Source organism: Cannabis sativa, chromosome 9, assembly GCF_029168945.1.
Source record: "Cannabis sativa cultivar Pink pepper isolate KNU-18-1 chromosome 9, ASM2916894v1, whole genome shotgun sequence".
In the NCBI taxonomy this organism is placed as follows: domain Eukaryota; kingdom Viridiplantae; phylum Streptophyta; class Magnoliopsida; order Rosales; family Cannabaceae; genus Cannabis; species Cannabis sativa.
The window spans coordinates 8,935,550-8,953,626 of NC_083609.1; the positions used below are offsets into that span (position 1 = coordinate 8,935,550).

Consider the following 18,077-nt stretch of genomic DNA (forward strand, 5'->3'; position numbering starts at 1 on the left):
ACAAAGAAGGAGCTCAAGGTGGGTTACTCGAACTCTGACTTTGGACTTTGGAACCTAAGGCCCCAATCATCCGAACTAACGGCTGATTGGCATATTCATGTTCATCTTTATGGTTGGTTCGCAACTGAAATATGAAATATGAAACTTGATAATAGTTATTTTGATATCTTATTAGTATTAACTTATTGTAGCAATCCAAGAACGCGGTATTGCCAATTACCACAAAATAAACATTTTTTTTTTGCAATTACAAACTATTATCTAAGTAGAGCCATTGCTTATCACTGATTTCATAGGTTTTATCTACAAATAAAACTTGGCAGAATATTTGTAGCCAGAATTTTCAAAAAAACAAAAGCCAAAATTTAGCACAATCAATCACTTTCTGATAGAACCTTGGTGTGTTCTCACCTTTGTTTGTATAAAATGATTCTATAATAGCTTAGTTATCCAATCGAAGTCTTCTATTATGATTTGTCTTTAAATTTCATCTTTATTTTTTCCTTAAGGTATTCTGACTAGATTGCATTAGAGGTGGCAATTTATGTTCGCGGGTCGTATTTGTGTCGTGTCGAGACCCGAACACGACCCGTTTATAAATGGGTGGACACTACACAACCCGTGTAACCCGTTTATAAGCATATTTTGTTTAAACATGTCAATTAATGACACGTTTATAACCCATTTATGACACGTTAAAATACTAAAATAATTTTAAATAGGTCAATAACGGGTCAATTTCGTGTTAGCCATGTTAACCTGAACACAATCCGTTTATTAAACGGGTTAGATGAGTCAACCCGAACCCACTAACTCTCGTGCAGGTTTCGAGTTGAGTTATCGTGTCCACCTCTTTTTGTCGGCCCTAAATTGCACTACCCTTTAACTCGTGTGTGTGTTTTTTTTTAATGGAAATTATGACATTTTATTAGATTAAAGACTCAACCATTACAATGTCTAGCAATTCTACAGGGAAATCATGAAAATGAAAAACACGAGCTGACAAGGAACAAGCACTTTGTGCAATAAAATGCGCAACCTTATCAACAGAACGCTTAACAAATCTTAAATTGACATTACCTAACTCAGCAAGGAGTTGTTTACAATCCCAAACTAGTAAACCAAATGCAGATGGCAGCTTCTTTACATTGTCGCTGCCTTGTACAGCCACCAAACAATTAGTTTCAAGCAGAATACTCTACCATCCCTTGCCTTTTATCAAACTTAGGGCCTCCTTTATACCAAAAGTCTCAGCTATTTCAGCTGTAACATGGCCAGGGAGACTCTTCGAAACAACGTTAAGCATAAGTCCATTACTATCTCGGGCAATGAAACCAAACCCAAAAGAACAATTTGCTTCAAATATAGCCCCATCAACATTAACCTTAATCATATTAGCCACATGTTTAGTCCAATGCTCTATAATCAATCCTTGGTTGTTATGAACAAGGAGAGATTCCAACTGGTTTTGTTGAGCGCAATACCATTGATTAAAGTGAGATTTTGCTATGAAGACTACATTTGCTGCCAATTTTGATCTTTGATTCCATAGCACATCATTACGAGTTAGCCAAATTTGCCAAGCTATCATTAAAATTTTTGTAGAAGTATAGGCATTACCACTTTGAGTTACATCCTGGAACCATTTTTTGAAATCCCCATCTGTTGCAGCAACAGTGCTGACAGCAGTCCTATGCCAACAGGATTGAGCAAAAGGACATAAAACTAAAACATGGATGATGGATTCTTCATTAATTTGACAAACAAGGCATAAAACATTAACAAATACATGTTTTGTTTGAAGTTGAGACTTAGTGGGCAAACATCCAATGATAGCTCTCCACCTGAAGTGCAACACCTTGGCAGACACCTTAATTTTCTAGAACTTCTTCCAAAACTCATTATTTTGTAAATCAACATCAACCTCCTGTTGCAAGAATCTATAAGCACTCTTCAGTGAGTAATAACATGATGCATCTCTAATCAAATTCCAACAATCGACTACATTTGAGTTGGTAAGAGGAATCTCCAAAATCAGTCCATGGTCTCTGGGGTTAAACAAGTCTTAAAACCACTTCAACATCCCAACAGTGATGATTAACTTGTATTAGATTAGCCACTTTATTACCTATTAAGCTTGGGTGTGTAGAGCATACAAACGGCTGTTCTAAATCAAGTAACCATGGATCAGTTGTGATCATTGTGTTTTGGCCATTACCAATTTGCATTCGAGCACCTGCTTTGATGATATCCTTTATTTCAAGTATGCTTTTCCATATAAAGCTAGGATTGTTCCCAAGTGCAGCTGTGAGAAAGGAACCATTGGGAAAATATCTTGCTTTATATACTTTGCAAACCAGAGAGGATTCATCAGTTAGCAACCTCCAAGCTTGTTTTCCTAACAAATCAAGATTGTAATTTCTAAAATCCCTAAAGACCAATCCACCAGAGATCTTATGCTTGCAAAGTTTCTTCCAACTAACCCAGCTAACTCCCTTCTTGCTCTTAGAAGACTGCCACCGAAAGTCACTCATAATGCTTTCAAGGCTTTGACATATTTTCAAAGGAAGTAGAAAAACAGACATAGCATAGCACGGTAGAGCTTGTGCAACAATTTTCAGAAGTGTTTCCTTTCTTGCTTTTGTTAAGAACTTTGTTTCCCAATGCTGAATCCTTTTCTACAATTTATCCTTCAGAAAGCCAAGAATTGTGTTCCTATCTCTACCCACTAAACATGGCAAATCCAAGTACAAACTCAAACCATCAACTGCTTGAATGTTTATTAGTTGGCAGATTCGAGCACGGTTCTCAGTAGGGGTATTGGTGTTGAAATAGATTGACGATTTATTCATGTTCACAACTTGCCCAGAAGCAATCTCAAAAGTCTTCAATAATCGGAGAACACTATTCGCTTCTCTTTCATTAGCCCTGTAATATAAGATTGAACATTTTGACCGGGTTTGACCTAGACCCGACCAACCCACCCGGACTCGACCCACTCAATCCAAATATTTTAAAAATTCTGTTTGTTGGGGCGAGCTGGGTTCAACCCGGTACACCATTGGGCAAGTTCGCAAGTTAGTTTTTTTATGGTCACCGAGTTTCGGGTTGAAACCAAACCTGCCCGCCAACCCGATCACTTTTTATTATTTTTTTTTATTACATATATAATATATTAAAAATAAAAATTAAACCCTAAAATGCAATCATTTTATTTTTATTACATAAATAATATATTAAAAATAATAATATATAATATATTATATATAGTTTGAAACTTGACTTTAGTATTTTAGATTTGAAATTAATGTATTTTTTATTTTATTTTAATCTAACGAATATAGATTATGGCGTTATAAGTTTATAATTTATATGCTTAATTTAATATCTAGAAAAAATTATATAAAATTTGATTTTTTTTAAAAAAAACATTAACGAGTTGATCGGGTCAACCTGTTGACCCGGCCAATCCAGTCAACCCAAACCCGCAGACCCGCAAACCCATGAGCCCGAAACCCACGAACGCAAAACATTTCACGGGTCAGGTTCGAGTACAAATTTTTGAACTCCAAACCCGCAAACCCGAAACTCGATCAACCTGCTCGATGCTTAGCCCTACTGCAATACAAATAACTATTGTCTGTGAATAACATATGTGAGATAACAGGAGCACCATTGGCCACTCTACACCCTCTAATCTGCTTTGTACTCTCTAAATTCTTTATCAAAGACGAGAAGCCTTCTGCATTGATGAGAAACAAATAAGAGGACAAGGGATCCCCTTGGTGAATCCCTCTTTTAGGGACAATGGGGCCCATCTCTCTACCACTATACATAATAGTATACCGTACTAATGAGACACATTTCAACACCAAATGAATCCAATGATCAGCAAAACCCATCTTGTGAATCATGTCACGAAGGAAATCCCACTCAACTCGATGATAAGCCTTACTAAAATCTAGGTTCAAAGCCATAAAGCCTTATTTATCCTGCCTTTTCCTTTTTAAGTAATGAATGACCTCAAAAGAGATCATGATATTGTCCACGATCAACCTTCCAGGAATAAATGCGCTCTATCGAATATAAGTTGCGGTAGAACCATCTTAAGACCATTGGCCAGAACTTTTGACAGAACTTTGTAAAGGACATTATATAGTGATATCGGTCTAAGATCATTCATAGAAGTAGGACTTTTGGTTTTTGGAATAAGAACCAAATTGGTATCATTGAGACTGTGTGGCATATCACCATTAGCCGAAAAATTCCTTACAAGTGTAACGATATCCGATCCAACAATACTCTAACATCTTTGGTAAAAAACTAGAGTCATACCATCGGGGCCAGGAGATTTGTCAGGGTGCATTTGGAAAAGAGCTATCCAAACTTCATCATCGGTGATAGGGGCAATTAAAGCTTCATTTTGACTTGTTGTTACAGTACACGATATATTGTTGATAACCATAAAAGTGTCAACATTAGAAGAATAAAATAAGCTATTAAAGTAATCAACAATTACCTCAAACAAGCCATTAGACCAATTAACCCAGTTGCCTTGTGAGTCTTGAAGTTGGGATATTGAGTTGTGCCTTTTTCTAGCCGTAGCATAAGCATGAAAGTACTTGCTATTTTGATCACCCTCTCGGAGCCAAAGTTGCTTAGATCTTTGCCTCCAAAACACTTCTCTTCCGATGTAAACCTCAAATATTTTTTTTTTCAGCTTCTCTATAGTTTGCAACTGAAGTAGGATCCCTTCCTTATTTCCATTTTCGGACCTCATTACGGTGCTGTCAAATTCTATCTTTAAAGTTACCAGTGAAATTCTGCCTCAAATCTGCAAGCAGCCTGCTGCAATAAACCACTTTCTTAGTGACTTGATTCGAAGGACACAATGTCCAACCATCCTTGTAATATTCCGATAAGTCTAATGGTAAATAATTAAGGTTTATATTTATATTATGAGTTAATCAGGTAATAAGTGGGATTATGATCCTACTAATATATTTCAGCATAAAATTTAAATTTTTCTATAAGTGAGTTAATAAGCGTAATTTGTTAATTACGGAGATTTATATAACATGTGTGAATGTAATACAAGCTATATGTGGAATAAAAATATTTTCAAGTTCGGTGACCCTGAAAATTCAATAAGTGGATATATAAGCATAATTTATTAATTATAGAGATTTATTTAAAATACGTGGATATAATATGAGTTTTTTGTGACATAAAAATATTTTCAAATTCGGCAACCCTGGAGATCCGATTGGAGGCCAAAAATGTCACAATGATTTTAGTTAAAAATATTAATGGAATTATTGAGATAAGTTGATTTTAGAAATATCGAGGTATTTTGAGATACTCGAAGTTGGCCAAATACCCTAGAAGTAGAGATTTCTTAGTGGCTAAGAAATAATAAAATAACTATTAATAATAAAATTTTTATTAATATTTTTATTAATATTATATTATTATTATTATAATATTATTTTATAATAATAATAGCAGGATAGCAAATCCTTGAAGAAGGAGAGCTTAAGGTATAGTTTAATTTTGCTTTACGTTTAAAAATAATTAGTTTCGTACATGAATTTTGTGAATTAGAATAGTTATGAAGGTTCTAATCTTATAGGATTATTCTCGGGTAGTCATGGGACTAGTATCAATATTTTCTTGTTGAATTTGAGGTGATTTTGAGTTAGAAATCGAGTTTAGAACTTTTTAAAGCTTAGTCTGAACATTAATGACGTTTTTCATTCAAGGGTTCAATTTTTATTTTTGTTACATAAGGATGGTAATATTTATGGTATATATATGCCCTGTGAAGTTTGGAGTGATTTGGATAAGTTTTGGTAGTGTTTTGGTGAGTGCGAAAGTTGAGATTTTCGAATTTCATAGTTTTTAGAAATTCCTAAGAGATCAGAAATCGTATTTTTGTCATAACTTTTGACTTGGGTGTCCGTTTTGGACATTCTATATACCGTTTTGAAGCTTGCGATAAGCTCTACAATATGGTGTATGTTTTAGAGCCAAAATATAAGTTTTATTTAAGTGTATTTATACCGTGGGGTTTCGTAGAAAATCCTCAATTGTCTTATGTGAATATTAAGTAGTATTTTGGGATAAACACTTATTGGTTTACGTTGTTATGACATAGGGTCGAGATCATCGGGGATAGTTCTCCACTTGGGTTGGCCGAAATATATGAACATAGATTAAAGGTAAGAAAAATATATTGTACTGCATAGTACGTTGTATGTAATACAATTAGTATTGCAATGAATTGATTAATATTGAGATATAGTTAATATTGTTATATAATGAAAAGATTGATTGGTTGAGTATTGATAATGTGATGATATTATGCATGTGATATATGGGCTCACTTGATTAGGTGATGCAATTTTCCTGGTGACTTACTAGGCGTAAGTATGGGCGTTAATGATATATGATGAGTACTGAGCGTAGGTACGGGCTCACATGATTAGGTGATGCAATTTTTTTGGCGACGTACTGGGCATAAGTATGGGCATTAGTGATATATGATGAGTACTGAGCGTAGGTACGGGCTCACCTGATTAGGTGATGCGATTTTCCTGGCGACGTACTGGTTGTAAGTAGGGGCGTCAATGATATATGATGAGTACCGAGTGTAGGTACGAGCTCGCCTAATTAGGTGATGCAATTTTTCCTGGTGACGTATTGGGCATAAGTACGGGCGTTAGTGATATATGATGAGTACTGAGTGTAGGTACGAGCTCACCTGATTATGTGATGCGATTTTTCCTAGCGACATACTGAGCGTAAGTACGGGCGTCAGTGATATATATATGATGAGTACTGAGCGTAGGTACGGGCTCACCTGATTAGGTGATGCAATTTTCTTAGCAATGTACTGGGCGTAAGTACGGGCGTCAGTGATATATGATAAGTACCAGGCGTAGGTACGAGCTCGTCTGATTAGACGATGTGATATATTGGTGCCAGATTGTGGCATGGGCTTACCCTGATTAGGTGATGCAATTATATGATATACGGGTGCAAGTCTTTGGCACAGGCGCACCTGATTAGGTGATACAGTTGCGACATATGGGTGCCAGGCTATGGCACGGGCTTGCCTGATTAGGCGATGCAATACAAGATTATCAAATTAAAGCATCGACTTGCCTGATTAGGCAACATGATGTTATGAAGATGGTTACTTTATGAGGTAACATATATATATATTATTTATATGATTAAATGAATATGAATTCTATTATTGGTATAATAGTTTTGTGTTACCAAATATTTGTAAACTAATGTTTATTCGTGGCAGATGCCAGTAGTGATTTGGATTTTATTTTATGAACAATGTGTAATAGTTTGATTCTTATTGTGTATAAATGATAATATTCGATTAATAAACTATATGATTATTATTATTATTTTTCTTACTAAGTCTTTGTGACTCACATGTGCTATGTGGTGCAAGCAAAGGAAAAGAAAAGCTAGATCAACCATGAGGTGACAGTCTTCTCCAGAATGTACTGTATCTATTGTGTATTTTGGTTTTATATTTTTGAGTCATCGTCGTATATAATTCTTTTGTAAAAAAATTTATAACAGGGATCCCTGAACACGCTTTTTATGCCTTTATAATATTTGTTTTTAGTATTTTATTTTAGTTAAGTTTTTAATATTATCATGATTTTTTATAATTAATTAATCTATTAGTACTAAACTAGTTTATAAAATCACACATGGCGTCCCTATAGATTAGGGCTTTACAATCTTTCACAACTTGTGTACACATCGGTTCACAGAGCCACGCATTCTCGAATCTAAAGCTCTGTTTAACAACAATTACATCATTATTCCTATGAATAAGAAGAATTGGGCAATGATCTGAACTAGAAATGTCGAGATTAAGGAGTTTAGCTAATGTGAAGATGTCTAGCCATTTTTAATTAACAAGAGCTTTATCCAATCGAACTTCAATCTAAAGATCGGTCCCTCTCCCCTTCTCTCATGTATACGAGTATCCTTCAATTTCAAAATCACATAAATTGCAATTTGTTAAGGCTTTGTTGAAGCCTTCAATTAGCCACTCGGGATATGGGTTGCCACCTTTTTTTATCATCTTGACTTACCACATTATTCAAGTCTCCTATAATGCACCCTGGTAGATCATATTGCTCAGCCAGACTTCTTAGCAGATTCCATGTCTTGAACTAAAGATTGCGATTCGATTTCCCATAACAGCCAGTTAACCACCACTCACCATTGTCTCCATCTCTAACAGTAACATCTATATGGCGATCAGAGTAACCTAGCAAGTGGACATCATCTTTAATTTTCCATAATAATGTTATACCTCTACTTCATCCAACGACATCAACAGCCAAAAGACCTTCAAAACCCAAAGAAACACAAAGTCTTTAAAGAGTGTCATTTTTACAAAGTGTTTCACACAAAAATACAAACTTGGGCCGCTTATGGATCGCGAGATCTTTAAGGAATTGTAAAGCCCGTGGGTTCCCAAGCCCACGACAATTCCAGCTGAGGATGCTCATAATCCTTAGTGGGCCTGGACCCCAGGATCCACCGCACACTCATTTTTTGAAAGCCCAATAGAGTCAAGGATCATATTCTCCTCTTCATCACTAAATGTCTCGATACCTTCCTTATCAGTTCGTCTTCTCTTCGTATCAGAGATAATTAAAGTATCATTTCTCAAATTCTCACATACTCTTGCTGGTAATTATTTTTGCTAAATTATTGTAAATATGCCATTATTCCCCCGAGCATTTAATATTTGTAAATCTCCACCATTACTCCCCTCAGTCATGCCAACATTACCCCTATTTTCCTAGACGAAATTATATGCATCATTGAATGCATTACCGTCAGCGTGCGTCTGAGATTTTAACTTCATCGGAGAACTGCTTATCAGCCTCACTTTCAGTACGCAGCCATTGTGCACCTATCCTTTGCTTTCTCCTCCTTGGCTCTGCTTTCATCCATAACCCATAGGGTTTTTCAATTTCCTCGAGTGGGTTATCAAATAATCGCTGGCAGAATTTTTCAGAGTGGCCAATTATGCCACATATGAAGCAAAATGTTGGTACAAATTCATATTTTAATTGACACCACAGCCAGTCGTCATTAGTTCTTTTAAGTTTGATTCTTCTCTTCAATGGTTTCTCTATATTAACTGAAACTCTAATCCATAAATAATCTCTCCAAATGCCCATGAAATTCTTCGAATCTGGTTTGAGATACAAGTTGATGTAATTACCAACATTCCTAGCATTATCCTCAGTCATGAAGCCTGTTCGGAGGTTGTGAAGTTGTACCCACATATCAAGATGATAGAGACGAACACTTCTAGCTAGGATCCTTGCCTTCCTTCAGACGTTTAAAGATCAATTGAAATCTATTAAAAGTCCAAGGGTTCCCTTCAACGACTCTTTGAATATCTACTTCATGATAGAATTAAAAAATGTATAGGTTAGGTTCTAATTCTTTAACAAACATGCCCTTGCCTGGTTGCCACAAAGATGTCAAAGTATTTAGCATTAAATCAAAGTCGATGACTCTTTTTGTCAAAAACTTCGACGTCCTCAGTAACATCACACAGTAGTCCTCCCTCTTCCTCCTCCTCCAACTGTATCTGGTCATGTTGATCATTCATATTGGCAATATGTTGGCTAGCGGAAGTCATCAGAAAAACACGGGAAATATTAATTGAAACAAAAACACTAGACAATACTGTCTGAAAAAACACTAGACAACAACTTAATGCACCATACTCATGTCAACAGACAAGATTGTGTACTTTTTAGATACTGCGTTTTTTCTCTTTTAACTTGTGTTAGATACAAGACTTTGAGAAATATTTTTCTTAATTACCAGGTTAAGAATTCAGTTCTTTGATTCTAAATTGTCCCCAAATATGTATGAGAAATATGTGGCCTAAAAATGTTCAAAACAATTTGAGTTAGTTGGCACATCGATATTGTTTTATTTTACAAGATGTTCTAAGTTGGCATTGTAGTTAAGAGATTGTATTAGTTAGTCAATTTAGGTCAGCATTCCGTATCATATACCAAATTAATCTAATCATATCCCGCACGTGTGTACGTGTAATTAATATAAGTCATCTAAGTAAAATAATATAACCTTATATACCACCTTAACAATTTGAACTCAATTCTCACCAATTCAAATGAATGAGGAAATCACAAATTCATATCATATATTCTTAAGTTGTTTTGGTAATTGCCACTGGCCAAAAACCAGCTGGTTGGTAGTTGGTGGGGTTGGTGGTGCCACACCAATATATATAGCCACCACAAATACAAACCCTACCTTTTTTTTTCTTGTTAAGTAAAAGTCTCATACTTAAAGAGTAATTTTATGAAGCATTACACGTAAAGAATTTAATATTATAAAAATTATTTGTGTAATAATGCAGGTTACACAGATGCGTTATTTTTAACATATAGACAATACAAGGGAATTTTATCATACAAGTGTACCAACCAAAACAAACCATGTTGTCTTTCACAAACACTACAAAATCAATTTTGTTAGATGCCATATCTGGTGCACAAATCACTCAAAAGGAAAATTGAAACCTTCAGCCCCACCACAAAGGACACCATTAACTTGGTATTAAATTACCTCTTTATAGTCTTGTTTCAAGTCAAAATTGGGAACCATATATGTACATACATATAAACATTTTAGGAGAAAGGTCATTCTTGTTCTGATGAATATGGTCCCTAGATTTTTTTGGGCCTTTAACTCCAACTGTATCCCAAGATTACATAGAAGTGTCCAGCTTTCAGGGGTACCTAATTTGGTTGTTCTTGAGATGTGAATTCCTAAGAATTTAATATGATTAACAAGCTTCCAAAACTAAGCATAAATATACTGCACCCTATACCCCATTATTTTGTATTTGATAAAAAAATTAAATATTGAGTCAAAGCTAGCACTGAGAAAGAAAAGTATTTACTTTAAGTAATATATATTGGCTGAATTGCTGAACCACTTCAAGTTCAAAAAAGGATCTCAAAATAAAATATTGATTGACTTATTGCTAAAATGTTAAATTGTTTTGTAATCATTAAATAACTAAGATGAGCTAATTTGTAGAATCATATAATAATGATGTATAACATGCTGGTACACTTAATATTTTTTTCATCAGCACTTTTAATAAGGGTGATGGGTTACCAACTCTAACAAACTAGTCACTTCTAACAAACACAACAATACAACTAATTAATGCATCAGTATTTTTTTTCCCTTGTCTTATACTCAATGAGAAAAAAACCATATAATTCTACTGAGTTTAGCCAAATTAGGGCTTTATTTATAATAAGATAGCATAACTTAAAAAACATATTGCTTTGCTTCCAATTACTCCTTTGATAATGTTTAACGGTTCATGGATTTAACATCTTATTTTATTTGGCTTTTTTTTTTTAGTGATTCTTCGAAAAGTATAAAACAGAAAGTGGAGTAGGCCCTTCACAGTTCAAACTCTACATAAATTATTGCTAATTTCCATTGGAAAAATTGAAAAGCAGAAAAGAAAAGGCAAAAGTCAAAAGTCAAAAAGGGTGCAATTAACATGTCATGAAAGTCCTGCTCCACACCATCTTTCCTGTAAAATTGCATAATTTTCTTCTTGCAAAGTGAAAATTCACATTGCATTTTTAAAGGTTCTCATTTCTCATTTTCTTCTCAAATTTAGAATGAACAATAATATTCAATAGTTAACTATTAATTAAATTTTACATATATTAAATTAATGGGTTAATTTAAATGAATAATAATCATGAGTTGATTGTAATTAAGTAAATGGAAAAGGCCTCTCTTACTATATTGACTATATTTGACAAATTGGGAAAATTGAATTGATATTTATAGGGAATCAAGGTGAGAACAAAAATCAAAGGAATAAAAACTAGCATTCTTAAACAAGACCGTTAATTAACATGAATACTAAATATGAGGAAATTAAAGAAAAATATAATCCCTAACTATTCTCTCAATCCTTGAACTATATATCTCATTCCTTTATTAGTCTTATTAATAGAGATTCCATTGTTATGATTATTATTGTTGTTGTTTGTGTTTTTTTTTTTTGCTGGTGATCCATGAAGAACCATCAAAACTTGTCATTAATTGATCAAAAAATAAGTAATAAGTTTGCATCTTCAACTATATATTTTTCTTCAATTATCTCAAGAACATCGTTTGGTGACACAACCAACACAACAACAAGGTTTTAACTCTTTCTCTATCTTAAATTAATAATTATATTTAATTAGTTGTATACATCCTAACACCCAAAAAAGAAAACCATTCTTGGAATGTTGTAATTTATGATCCTAATGAATTAATTATTGTTAAATGTATATTAAAGTTGTCAAGACAAAGTAATGACAAAACAACTTGTATTTATATGTAATTAACGTTCCTGTTTTATTTTACGTGTTCTCATCATTATAACTTCATTAAATTTACAACAATGTTTCTAGCTGGTTAAGCCATAGCTATAAAGATTCATTTAACTAACTATAATGTAACCAATATTTTTTCTTTTCCTTTTTCTATTGAAGGAAATAATGTTACGAATAATTCACTTCAATTAATTAATTAATTGTTGATTTAATGTGCATGGCAATGGGTTTCGGTTGGCACAAGTTCACAACACACAACATATGCCTTACTTAATGGCTTGGCTTTTGGGTTCATAGAATCATATTCATTAGATTTAGGCAAACCAATCAACAAACGACATCTTCACGTGATGCCCTTTTGATACATAAATGAACAACTAATCCAATAATGAACCCTCCAAATGACATAAATACCCTGGTCTTCTTCACCTCATTTTTGTCGGTGATCTACCTTGGAAGTAATTTTCTAACTTCTCAAGGGTATTTTCGTCATAGAATCTATTAATTTCCTCTCTGTCCACCTTCACATTTCACAAGCTTTTCTGTCCTTGTATTCTTGGGTTCCCAACTTCTGTCAACCGCGTAGCCCATTTATTTATTTATTTTAAATAAAAATATAATGATTTTTATTACTATTTGTTTTTTTTTTTTTCTCAATATATATTATAGATTTTATTCCACTAAAAAAGGACAGCAAAATATGTAATAACCATTCTTTCTAACTGTGTCTAATCGCCGTATTTTCTTGAAAAACATTCTTCTCTTACGAAAGGGAAAAATATAAAAAACACTATATATGAACTACAACAATTGATTTTCTCGAAAGATAGTTGGGAAATCTTGCGTATAATTTTCTCGAGAAAATCGTAAGGACTTGAAATGAAGCTTTTCTATTCTCTTCTGTAAAGTTATTATCTTTATGAGTAAATAATAGTTGGGTTTATTTTATTTTAATAATTTTATTAGTTTCTTTCACTCTTTACAGATGAAGGAGAAGGGAGTAAACTGGTCTTCATCCCTAACAAACCCATGTCTTCCTCGGCCGAGTCCATTGCTCCATTGGCGATTTGGGCTTCTGACAAGTCTTGTTCTTGTCGGCATGGTTGTGGTTTGGAGCATCGACGGTTGCACAGTAAGGACTTTTCTTGAAGCTTGGAAGTCCAACCAAGATTTCCTCACTATGAAGGTCAGTACCACCAATGGGCTAGATAGTAATCTCACTCATATCAATGGCGGTTTGCGTTTGAACTCTTCTTCCACCATTGTGGTTAACCAGACCAACTCGACCCGGTTGAGTACTCATTTCAATTTCGATGACCCACTTCTTAATCTAACTCATTACGAGCCATTGTTGAGTCAGAACTCGTCTATTATATCTAGTGAGTCGGACCAGAATCTAACTCGTCCTGTAGTAGTTCCAGTTCCAACCCCGGTGAGTTTGAGTTGGGTTGAAGCTGAGTTAGAGCCAAACGTGACGTCTAATCTTCTGGCCCGGTGGTTAAGTCCCGGAGGATTGCCTTGCAGGGATTCTAAGACAGTTGAGATTGCTATTCCTGGTTTGGACGGTCAGGATTTGATCGAGTTACCAGCCGGTAAAATCCATGAATTTGGGTTTCAAGCTTTGGATGAGGTTAAGAATCCTCGTTGTTTAGGTGGGGATTACTTTGAGACTGATCTTTCTGGGGATTCATGGAAATCTAGGCCTGTAGTTAAAGATTTTGGTAATGGGTCTTACTCTCTTTCACTTCAAGTACACCCAGATTTCGTGGGTACATACAATCTTACTATAATACTTCTGTTTAGGCACTTTGAGGGTCTTAAGTTTTCACCTTCTAGATTTTCATATGATAGAGAGGTTCGTAAGATTCAAATCAGGTTCTATAATAGCAGCAGCTCTGCTCAGCTGCCAAAGATTCAATTTTGTAAGGAATCTGATTTTGGTAGAGACATTTGGTCTGGAAGGTGGACTAGGCATGGCAAAAATGATGCTTGTGAAATCGGAAATGATGGGCGGTACCGATGCCTGGCTGCGAATTTTCCATGCCAGAATCCATGGTGTGATGGCTCATTGGGGTCTTTGGAGAGTAATGGTTGGGTTTACTCAACACACTGTTCATTTAGATTGTTTTCAGCTGATTCTGCTTGGAATTGCTTGAGTAACAGATGGATTTTCTTTTGGGGAGACTCTAATCATGTTGACACAATTAGGAACATTCTCAATTTTGTGTTGGATCTACCTGAGATACAGTCTGTACCTAGACGATTCGATATGAATTTCTCTAATCCTAAGAACCCTTCTCAAACAGTTAGAATCACAAGCATATTCAATGGTCATTGGAACGAAACACAGAACTATCAAGGCTTGAATTCTTTGAAAGATGAAGGGTTTAGGAACTTGGTAAAGAAGTACTTCTCAGAAGACACAGTTCCAGACACTGTAATTATGAATTCTGGTTTACATGATGGAATCTTTTGGTCTACCATTAGAGCATTCTCCAAAGGGGCAACTTATGCAGCTTCATTTTGGGCTGAAGTTTTGGATTCTGTCAGGCAAAGGGGACTGAAAGCCCCGAAAGTTTTTTACCGTACCACAATAGCCACGGGTGGCTATGCTAGATCGTTGGCCTTCAACCCCAGCAAGATGGAGGCTTTCAATTGGGTAGTTTTGGAGAAGTTGAGAGAAGCTGGGGTTGTATCTGGTGTGATTGATAACTTTGACATGACTTTTCCATGGCATTTTGATAACCGTTGCAACGATGGGGTTCACTATGGCCGTGGTCCAGCCAAGATGAGATGGCGCGATGGCCAAATTGGGCACCAGTATTTTGTAGACCTCATGTTGGCTCATGTTCTCTTAAATGCTCTATGTGTAAGATAGTAAGTTATGCAAATCTGCAGTGTTTTGGAATCCATTTCCAGTCTTTTGGACGAAAGGGAATTGGCTTTGTGGCGCTACAAAGTGAAAATCGAGTTGAGGGCATCGCCTTAAATGCGCGGTAAGAGAGTAGAAGGAGTTCTAGAACAGCTTTGTTACTCGGAGAGGAAGTAAATCTGAGGTATAGTATAGTGTGTTCCATATATAAGTGATTCATTTTGAGAAAGAAATGGTAGCATTCTTAATTTTTTTGGTGTAAGTATTGATTTTTATCATATGTATGGTTTTAGATACATGCATATCCCACGCTTGTAGATTATTATGAGGAGTTTTTGTTGAAATACTTAATGAAAGAATGTGTTTAATTAGCTCAAATCTCTCTATTTCTTTCTATTGAGTTGCATTTTCATTTCTGGTAAATTTTGAATGCTGCTAAAAATGGATGTGATAAATACAAGAATGTAAAGACTAACTACCATGACTTGTGAATGAAGAATACTTTTAGTTCAAATCTGCAAAAAGTGTTAATGGATAAGCAAAATCTTACAACAATAATTCAGACTTTTATTTCTATTTTTGGGCATTTGTCATCTGTAATAGTAACGAGTTTCAAATAGAACAATAGTTGCTCTTTAAATATTCAAATGTAAACTAATTTTGAACTAATATTCTAGGGATGATTACATTTATCGACGTCTTTGAATTAGTTTATATTTTCACATATACTTGATAAAATTTCTATTAATAAACCAATTAAAGGTGTTGCAGATTTTATATTGGCCTATTTACAAAAATATTGGAAAATAAAGATAAGTTTTGATATATATGGAATAAAAACTTAATTATACTAAATATGACATTTTTTTAAAAAACTTACAAATATGGGAAAAAGTCTTGAGGAATGCCATAAAAAACTTTAAATTTGTGTTTCTTTTTATTTATTTTTTCTTTTTTAAAAAAATAAAATATTAAAATAAATAAAAAATGATCTCAACTATAGATATTATTTTTTTTTTTTACAGAAATTAAACTTGTTTTTTTTTTTATTTAAACTACTATTTTTTTCTTTGTTTTTTTGTTAAAAACTAATTATTTCATTAAAAGCAGTAGAAAAAAAAAAAAAAAAAAAAAAAAAAAAAAACCAGTTTCATCAACATCATCCTGAAGAAAAAACAATATAAAAAATTAATCTAAAGATAATATAAACTTTAAAAATCAGTTTCATCAACATTGAAAGAAACTATTAATTTCATTAAAAGAATAAAAAAAATAGTTTCATTATGTTATTAGAATTTTTTTTCAAGTTACTTTTTTATTATTTTGTTTCTAGGTTGGAAACTTACACTTATATTTTGTTATTAAATTATTGGTAGGCATTATGTGTTGTTTTGATTATATTTGTGATTAGTATTTTTTTTTTTTTGTATATTTGTGTGTGTGTATGTTTTTATTTGATTGTCTGATGAAACTGGTTTCAATTAACTTTATTATTAACATTTGTATTTTGTTATGATTTTTTATAACGTCAAAACTGGTTTCACATGTCGAAACTGGTTTCACATGTTTTAACTGTTCTGTAATGGGGTTGCTCAATTTTTATGATATTATTATATATTTTTTAGTTTGTATAAAACCAGTTTTATTATTGTATGATATTTGAACAACAATTTTTATTTTATTTTAATTAATCAGTTTCTGACACACATATTATTTTATTATTTTCATAACTGGTTTTTTTAAGTAACTAGTTTTTTTTTATTGTTGTTCATAATTGAGTTTTATTCAATTTTTTATTAATTTATTTCAAGAAACTGGTTTTTATTTGTTTGTTTTTATTTTGGTTGTTTTACTAACTGGTTTCTCACATTCCACTGTTTTTTTTTGTTATTCTTTTATGGTTTTTATTGCAGTTTTGTCTCTTTAATTTATTTTGTTTCTTTTTTTTCTCTTTGATTTTAATTTATTATTCTCTTTGTTATATTTGTTGCATATTGTATGTTTAAATTAACTCTAATTTTTGAGCAAGCAAATAAAAAATTAAATGCCAAAATAAAGAATGAAGTTAAAAGTTTGATTATTAGGTATTGATATAAAATTTATATGTTCGAAACTGGTTTTTAAATTTAGTATCGTTAATTTGTAAAAGTTTAGTTATTAGGCATTGTGTATTTTTTATTATGTTATTGATGAAACTTTTTTTTTTTGCCTCTTTTAATGAAATAATTCGTTTCTTTTAATATTGATGAAACTGGTTTTTAAAGTTAGTATCGTCTTTAGATTGTAATTTTTTTCATTATCTTGTTGATGAAACTATTTTTTGTATTCTTTAAATGAAATTATTAGTTTCTTTCAATGTTGATGAAACTAGTTTTTAAAGTTTGGATTCTTTTTAGATTATGATTTTTTATATTGTTTTTTTTTTCAGGATAATGTTGATGAAACTGGTTTTTTTTTCTGCTGTTTTTAATGGAATAATTAGTTTTTAACAAAAAAAAAAACAAATAGTAGTTTAAATAAAAAAAAAAAACAAGTTTAATTTTTGTAAAAAAAAATGAAATATAAAAATGTACACTTATTATATATATATTAAGAGAAAAAAATTAGGTTGAGAAAAAAAAATTAAAAAAAAAAAGAGACACAAAGAGAAATTAGAAAAAAAAAATAGAGAGAGATAAGCGAAAGAAAGAAAAAAAAAAGTAGCAACTGACTTAAAAGTTGAAAAGAAAAAAGAGAGCCAAAAT

At 33.1% G+C, this 18,077-nt stretch overlaps 2 protein-coding genes across 3 annotated transcripts; one reads left to right on the forward strand and one right to left on the reverse strand.

Moving 5' to 3' along the window:
* Positions 1–13: 13 nt before the first annotated feature.
* LOC115723833 (uncharacterized) lies at positions 14–2,585 on the reverse strand. The gene is made up of 5 exons (XM_061104663.1): positions 2,161–2,585; positions 1,887–2,048; positions 1,243–1,691; positions 953–1,158; positions 14–124 (listed from the first exon to the last, which is right to left on the reverse strand). The coding sequence occupies exons 1-5, from the start codon at positions 2,583–2,585 to the stop codon at positions 14–16; spliced, it is 1,353 nt and encodes a 450-aa protein (XP_060960646.1).
* Positions 2,586–13,023: 10,438 nt separating this feature from the next.
* On the forward strand, positions 13,024–15,711 carry LOC115722227 (uncharacterized). 2 transcript variants are annotated; one of them, XM_030651380.2, is made up of 2 exons: positions 13,024–13,327; positions 13,447–15,711. In XM_030651380.2, exon 2 carries the CDS (start codon positions 13,447–13,449, stop codon positions 15,337–15,339), a length of 1,893 nt encoding a protein of 630 aa, XP_030507240.2. In that variant the 5' UTR covers positions 13,024–13,327; the 3' UTR covers positions 15,340–15,711. The 2 variants fall into 2 exon arrangements, with proteins under 2 accessions (XP_030507240.2, XP_030507241.2); XM_030651381.2 differs by having other exon boundaries at positions 13,128–13,327; positions 13,428–15,711.
* The last annotated feature ends 2,366 nt before the right edge of the window (positions 15,712–18,077 follow it).

Bases quoted from the DNA above. Each gene is read 5' to 3' on its own strand.
- LOC115722227 (XM_030651380.2), top strand. From the start codon at position 13,447: ATGAAGGAGAAGGGAGTAAACTGGTCTTCATCCCTAACAAACCCATGT.
- LOC115723833 (XM_061104663.1), bottom strand. From the start codon at position 2,585: ATGTCTGTTTTTCTACTTCCTTTGAAAATATGTCAAAGCCTTGAAAGC. The intron at 2,049-2,160 runs GTTTGTATGCTC...GTTTAACCCCAG, and splicing joins TTACTTGATTTAGAACAGCC to AGACCATGGACTGATTTTGG. The intron at 1,159-1,242 runs GTATAAAGGAGG...TGGCTGTACAAG, and splicing joins TGAAATAGCTGAGACTTTTG to GCAGCGACAATGTAAAGAAG.